Below are 7459 nucleotides of genomic sequence, written 5' to 3' on the forward strand. Positions count from 1 at the left end.
GTCTCCCCCTTCTAGACTGTGAGCCCACTGTTGGGTAGGGACTGTCCCTATATGTTGCCAACTTGTACTTCCCAAGCGCTTAGTACAGTGCTCTGCGCACAGTAAACTCTCAATAAATACGATTGATTGATTGATCTCCGTGCGCTGGTTCGGAAAGGGAATTTGCGCAGAGGTGATTCCTCTGAATTCCCGAGGGGTGGGGGCTGGTGGCTCGTTCACTTGGTCACTTGGTCACTTGGTTAGCCTTCTCACCTTCTGCAGTTCCTCGATGGTTTTCCACTGCTGGTTAATCGAGCGTAAGTGCAGAGCAGAGAGGCAAAACCTGTGTTCCAGGAACCGCAACCCTGGAGAATACATTCTGCTAGATCCTAAGCTTCCTAAGCTCCTTATGTCCATATCCGTCATTTATTTATTTCTATTCATCTCTGCCTCCCCTGCTAGACTGCAAGCTCACTGTGGGCAGGGAACGTTTCTGTTATATTATGTTGTACTCTCCCAGGTGCTTAGTACAGTGCTCTGCACAAAGTAAGTGTGCAACAAACACGAACTGATTGACTGACTGAGGGCAGGAATGGTATTTATTAACATTATTGTCCTTTCCCGGGTATTTTGTATACTGTTCTGCAGAAAGTAGGTGCTTGGGAAATATTGCTGATTGATAAGTGAATAGAAAGTGATTTCCCTTGATTTCCACCCAGAAAATTGATCTCTGCTCTATGTAGGACAGGGACTGTGACAGCGTGTCCTAGTGGACAGAGCATGGGCCTGGGGATCAGAAATTTATGGGTTCTGATCCTGGCTCTGCCCCTTGTCTGCTTGGTGACCTTGGGCAAGTCACTTCACTTCTCTGGGCCTCAGTTACCTCATCCGTAAAATAGTGATTAAGACCGTGAACACCATGACCGTGAACCCCATGTGGGACTGGGACTGTGTCCATCAGATTACCTTGTATCTACCCCAGTGCTTAGAACAAGTGCCTGGCACCTAGTAAGTGCTTAACAAATGCCATTAAGAAAAGTTCCTTCACCTCTCTGTGCCTCAGTTCCCTCATTTGTAAAATTGGGACTAAGACTGCATCAGGCAGAAACTCCTCACCTTTGGCTCCAAGTCTCTCCATCACCTCGCCCCCTCCTACCTCACCTACCTTCTCTCTTTCTACAGCCTAGCCTGCACCCTTCGCTCCTCTGCCACTAATCTCCTCACTGTGCCTTGTTCTCGCCTGTCCTGCCTTCGACCCCCGGCCCACGTCATCCTCCTGGCCTGGAATGGCCTCCCTCCGCACATCCGCCAAGCTAGCTCTCTTCCTCCCTTCAAGGCCCTGCAGAGAGCTCACCTCCTCCAGGAGTCCTTCCCAGACTGAGCCCCCTCCTTCCTCTCCCCCTACTCCTCTTCTCCATCCCCCCGCCTTACCTCCTTCCCTTCCCACAGCACCTGTATATATTTATATATGCTTTTACATATTTATTACTCTATTAATTTATTTTACTTATACATATTCTATTTATTTTATTTTGTTAATTTGTTTTGTTTTGTTCTCCGTCTCCCCCTTCTAGACTGTGAGCCCAATGTTGGGTAGGGACCGTCACTATATGTTGCCAACTTGTACTTCCCAAGCGCTTAGTACAGTGCTCTGCAAACAGTAAGCGCTCAATACATATGATTGAATGAATGAATGAATGACTGCGTGTCCCATGTGGGACAGGGACTGTGTTCAACCAGATTTGCTTGTATCTACCCCAGCGCTTTGTACAGTTCCTGGCACTGAATAAGCACTTAACAAATAGCATTAAAAAAGTCCATTTGCTTTTCTGTGCCTCGGTTCTCTCATCTGTAAAATAGGAATTAAGACTGTGAGCCCCACGTGGGACATGGATGTGTCCAACCTGATTAGGTTGTATCTATGCTGATGTTTAGTACGGTGCCTGACACATAGTAAGCGTATTATTATTAGCTTCTATGTACTCCAATGCTTAGTACAGTGCCTGGTCCGTAGTGTGCGCTTTACAAATACCATAAAAAACAAAAGCAAAATGGTTGTTTCACTCCAACAGTGTCCCTCCTCATCCCTGGGTCAGACTAGGATCATAAAGATCCAGGAGACGGCCTTTCCGGACCACCTGCTCTCCCACGTTGACCGGCCCACCCTGCCCAAATTCCCCCGTGCTTCCTCCCTTCCCCACCCACACACCGAGAACTGGCACCAATGCCCCTCTTCCCGGGGCCCAGAGGGCAGGGAAGGGAAGGGCAGGGAGGCTGCAAGCAGCTGCTCCTCTGAGACGATTGGGCTCAGGACCAATGTCATCAGGTCAAGGAGCCTGCCATTGTTCAGCGGGGGACGGAGGGGCCCTTCAGAAGAAGGGGCGGAGGTGGGCCCTCTACCTTTTGAGGCTGGGTAGGATCCACGTTCTCCCATGGCTCTGGATTTTTGGACCTGTTGAGGCTGAATCCCAAGATGGCATCCGTTAGGAAAGACGCTAAGCAGTTGTGGTGTACCCCTGAAAATGACATTTCTGAACTTCCCATCAGCCCCCCACCCCAAGACTGGAAGCTCACTGGGGACAGGGAACGTGAGGTAAGATGGGGGGATGGACAGGGGGACGAGGGTGAGAGGAAGGAAGGGGCTCAGTCTGGGAAGACCTCCTGGAAGAGGTGAGCTCTCAGTAGGGCCTTGAAGGGAGGAAGAGAGCTAGCTTGGCGGATGAGCAGAGGGAGGGCATTCCAGGCCCGGGGGATGACGTGGGCCGGGGGTCGATGGCGGGACAGGCGAAAACGAGGTACGGTGAGGAGACTAGCAGCAGAGGAGCGGAGGGTGCGGGGTGGGCTGTAGAAGGAGAGAAGGGAGGTGAGGTAGGAGGGGGCGAGGTGATGGACAGCCTTGAAGCCCAGTGTGAGGAGTTTCTGCCTGATGCGCAGATTGATTGGTAGCCATCGGAGATTTTTGAAGGGGGAGTAATATGCCCAGAGCGTTTCTGGACAAAGATAATCCGGGCAGCAGCATGAAGTATGGATTGAAGTGGAGAGAGACACGAGGATGGGAGATCAGAGAGAAGGCTGGTGCAGTAATCCAGACGGGATAGGATGAGCGCTTGAATGAGCAGGGTAGCGGTATGGATGGAGAGGAAAGGGCGCATCTTGGCAATGTTGCGGAGCTGAGACCGGCAGGTTTTGGTGACGGCTTGGATGTGAGGGATGAATGAGAGAGCGGAGTCGAGGATGACACCAAGGTTGCGGGCTTGTGAGACGGGAAGGATGGTAGTGCCGTCAACAGAGTTGGGAAAGTCAGGGAGAGGGCAAGGTTTGGGAGGGAAGACAAGGAGTTCAGTCTTCGACATGTTGAGCTTTAGGTGGCGGGCAGACATCCAGATGGAGATGTCTTGAAGGCAGGAGGAGATGCGAGCCTGGAGAGAGCGCGAGAGAGCAGGGGCAGAGATGTAGATCTGGGTGTCATCAGCGTAGAGATGATAGCTGAAGCCGTGGGAGCGAATGAGGTCACCAAGAGAGTGAGTGTTGATCGAGAACAGAAGAGGACCAAGCATTGAACCTTGGGGAACCCCCACAGTAAGAGGATGGGAGGGGGAGGAGGAGCCTGCAAAAGAGACTGAGAAAGAACGACCGGAGTGATAAGAGGAGAACCAGGAGAGGACGAAGTCAGTGAAGCCAAGGTCAGATAGCGTGTTGAGGAGAAGAGAGTGGTCCACAGTGTCGAAGGCAGCTGAGAGGTCGAGGAGGATTAGGACAGAGTATGAGCCGTTGGATTTGGCAAGCAGGAGGTTATTGGTGACCTTTGAGAGGGCAGTTTCCGTGGAATGTAGGGGACGGAAGCCAGACTGGAGGGGGTCGAGGAGAGCGTTGTTGTTGAGGAATTCTAGACAGCACGTATAGACAACTCGTTCAAGGAGTTTGGAAAGGAATGGTAGGAGGGATATAGGGAGATAACTAGAAGGTGAGGTGGGGTCAAGAGAGGGTTTTTACAGGATGGGAGAGACATGGGCATATTTGAAGGCAGAGGGGAAGGAACCAGTGGAGAGTGAGCGGTTGAAGATGGAAGTTAAGGAGGGGAGAAAGGATGCTATCAACTCTGTTATATTGTACTCGTCCAAGCGCTTAGTGCAGTGCTCTGCACACAGTAAGAGATCAGTAAGTACCATTGTTTGTAAACTCGTGTCTAGACTCTAAGCTTGTTGTGGGCAGAAACCGTGTCTACCAAATCTGTTCTATTGTACTCGCGAAAGCACTTAATGCAGTGCTCTGCACACAGAGAGAACCCAATCGATAGCATTGATTGTTAGCTTGTTTCTAGACTGGAAGCCCTGTGTGGGCAGGGACCATGTCTACCGATTCTGTTTATTGTACTCTCCCAAACACTTAGTGCAGTTCTCTGCATACAGTAAGTGCTTGATAAATACCATTGATTGATAGACTGTATTGTTTTGTTATAATCCCAAACAGTACAGTGCTCCGCACACAGCAAATGCTCTTTAATTGATTGATCATACCATTGATTGATTTAATTATGTTGTACTCTCCTTCAACCCCACCAAACCACAGCAGCCCTGAACAGGAAATGAATCAATCAATCAATTAGCGGTATTAATTAAACACTTACTGTATGCAGAACACTGTACTAAGTGCTTGGGAGAGCCCAGTACGACAGAATTAGCATACGCATTCTCTCCCTACAAAACAAGCTTACAGTCTAGAAGGAGAGACAGACATTAATTAGAAATAAATTACAGATATGTACCTCCCTGCTGTGGAGCTAGTTGTGGGGGTTGGGTGATGAATAAAGGGGCAGGTCAGGGAGATGCAGAAGGGAGTGGGAGAAGAGGAGGGTTTAGTTGGGGTAGGCTTCCTGGAGGAGATGTGCCTCCAATAAGGATTTGAAGGCAGGGATAGTAGTTGCTGTATGAATGCCCCTTAAGCCACTGATACTCACCCCATCCCTATTCCAAAGCACTTAGGTTTCTATCCCTACACTTTGTCACTTTTCATACTTGTCTGCCTCCCTCTCTAGACTGTAAGCTCACCGTGGGTAGGGAGTGTGTCTGTTACTTTGTTCTACTGTAGTCTCCCGAGGACTAGTACAGTGCTCTGCACCCAGTGAGTGCTCAATAAATGCCACCGACTGATCGATTGATGGATTGACTGCCGGACATGTCTTGTGGCCTGCTACTCACATGACAGCCATCTTGAAGAGAGAGTACACGGACACGGAAATGGCTCCCAACCCGGCGATGGTGACGATGGTGGCCAGTGGGATGAGCTGGGGAGCAGCCAAGGCACAGATGGCGGTCAGAGTCCGGGGTCAGGTGTCAGGTGGCCCTAGGGGAGCTGGGCTGGGGAGGGGGAAGGGTGGCAGGGCGGAGGATATTGAGGGAAGAAAGGAACCGGGGTGGGTGTGGGGAGATAGGGGTAACAGGGAGGAGATTGGGGAGGAGGGAGGGATAGAGAGGGGAAGAGATTAGGGGAGAAGGAGGTGGGAAGAGGCGATGGGAGGAGATGGGGGAAGAAAGAAGTGGGAAGAAAGGAGTTAAGAGTAGCCAAGGAGAAAAATGGGGGAGAGTAGGGGTAGAAGATGGGGAGGAGTAAGTGGGGGGAGGTAATAGGCATAGCCAGGGGGAGGAGATGGGGAGGAAAAAGTGGGGGAAGGAGGTAGGAGTAGCAGAGGAGGAAATGGGAAGAGGATGTGGAGGAAGGGGTTAGGGTAGCAGGGGGAGGAAATGGGGGAGAAGGAGGTAGGGGAAGGAGATGGGGAAGAGGAAGGGAATAAAGAAGTTGGAAAAAGGTAGGGGTAAAAGAGGAGGAAATGAGGGAAAGTGGGGGAGTGAAAATGGGGTGGAGGAAGTCGGGGAAAGGAGGTAGGGTTAACAGGGAAGGAGATGGTAAGAGAACATGGGGGAGGTGTTTGGGGAGAAGTAGGTGGAGGGAGGAGGTGGATGGAGATGGGGAGGGAACGGGGGAAGAAGTGGGAGGAAGAGGCAAGGGAAGGGGTAGCAGGGGAAAGAGACTGGGGGAGAAAGAGGTGGGGGACGGAGGTAGGTGTAGCAGGGAGCGGAGGAGGAGCAGAGGAGGAGGAAAGGAAAGAAGGTTAAGGTAGTTGCAGGGGAGAGATTTGGGAAGAGGGAGGTGGGGGTCGCAGGGAGGCAAAGGAAGTAGGGAGAAAATAGGGATGTCGGGGTTGGGGGGAGTAGAAGGGAGGAGATAAGGTAAGTCGAAGGAACAGACGGGGGCAGGGGGAAGTGGGGATGGGGCCGAGGGAGGGGAAGACTGCCGACCTCTTTCTTCTTCATCAGGAATTGGAAGATGCCCATGGTGACCAGCCTATGAGGGAGCAAGCAGGCAGGGGAGAGTCTGGTCAGGACGGGCTGACACAGGTGGCCCCCAGGGGAGCAGGGGGAGTGGGTCCAGGAGCGAGGGAGAGGGGCAGGAGCGAGGGAGGGGCAGGGAGAAAGAGAGGGGCAGAGGAGTGAGAGGAGCAAGACGGAGCAATGAGAGAGGAAGAAGGGGAGAAGTAAAAGAGGGAGAAGAGAGGAAATCAGCGTGACAGTGGAAAGAGCATGGGCTTGGGAGTCAGAAGGCCAAGGGTTCTAATCCCAACTCTGCCACTTGTCTGCTGTGTGAGCTTGGGCAAGCCACTTATCTTCTTTGTGCCTCAGTGACCTCATCTGTAAAATGGGGATTAAGATGTGAGCCCCAAGTGGGACAACCTGATTACTATGTATCAACCCCAGCTTTCGGAACAGTGCTTGGCACATTGTAAGTGCTTAACAAAATACCTTTAAGGAGGAAGAAAGGAGAGAGGGTGGTCTTTGAAAAGGGATGCTGAGGGCAGGGCAGACAGGTCGGGGGGAGGTCTGTACCTACCTCAATGGTTAGAACAGCGTAAGTGCTCAACAAGTACCATAACTAAAACTACATTAATTAATTAATAGGGAAGGAGATGAAGAAAGTAAGAGAAGACTTTTCCAAGGTCACAGAGATCAGGCCACTGGCAGAGCTGGGATTAGAGCTCTAGTCTCTCTTTACTATATTTGTGTTAAAATGGCATTTATAAGCACTTTGTGTCAGGCCCTGTTCTAAGCGCTGAAGTAGATACAAGGTCATTAGTTTGGACACAGTCCATCTGTTGAATCCCTATTTTACAGATGAGGGAACTGATGCTCAGTGAAGCGAAGTGACTTCCCCAAAATCGCGCAGCAGGTAAATGGCAGAGCTGGGATTAGGACCCATGTCCTTCTGATTCCCAAGCCCGTGCCCTATTGTCTACTGTCCTCTCCCAAGCGTTCAGTACAGTGCTCTGCGCACAATAAGAGCTCAATAAATACGATTGAATGAATGAATGAAATGAGTGCCGTTGATTAAGGAGTGTTCCCAACAGGGGTGGCTCTTCATTCATTCAATCGTATTTATTGAGCGCTTATTGTGTGCACAGCACTGTACTAAGCGCTTGGGAAGTACA

The 7459-nt window shown here is 50.9% G+C and overlaps 1 protein-coding gene across 1 annotated transcript; it reads right to left on the reverse strand.

Moving 5' to 3' along the window:
* Positions 1 to 231: 231 nt before the first annotated feature.
* LOC119921801 (normal mucosa of esophagus-specific gene 1 protein-like) lies at positions 232 to 6311 on the reverse strand. The gene is made up of 4 exons (XM_038741834.1): positions 6276 to 6311; positions 5178 to 5263; positions 2380 to 2440; positions 232 to 300 (listed from the first exon to the last, which is right to left on the reverse strand). Exons 1-4 carry the CDS (start codon positions 6309 to 6311, stop codon positions 232 to 234), a joined length of 252 nt encoding a protein of 83 aa, XP_038597762.1.
* Between the last annotated feature and the right edge of the window lie 1148 nt (positions 6312 to 7459).

This window comes from Tachyglossus aculeatus, unplaced genomic scaffold, assembly GCF_015852505.1.
Source record: "Tachyglossus aculeatus isolate mTacAcu1 unplaced genomic scaffold, mTacAcu1.pri SUPER_30, whole genome shotgun sequence".
Lineage (NCBI taxonomy): Eukaryota > Metazoa > Chordata > Mammalia > Monotremata > Tachyglossidae > Tachyglossus > Tachyglossus aculeatus.

Bases quoted from the DNA above. Each gene is read 5' to 3' on its own strand.
- LOC119921801 (XM_038741834.1), bottom strand. From the start codon at position 6,311: ATGGGCATCTTCCAATTCCTGATGAAGAAGAAAGAG. The intron at 5,264-6,275 runs GTCGGCAGTCTT...GCTGCTCCCCAG, and splicing joins TCCTGATGAAGAAGAAAGAG to CTCATCCCACTGGCCACCAT. The intron at 2,441-5,177 runs GTGAGTAGCAGG...CTTGGGATTCAG, and splicing joins CTCTTCAAGATGGCTGTCAT to CCTCAACAGGTCCAAAAATC.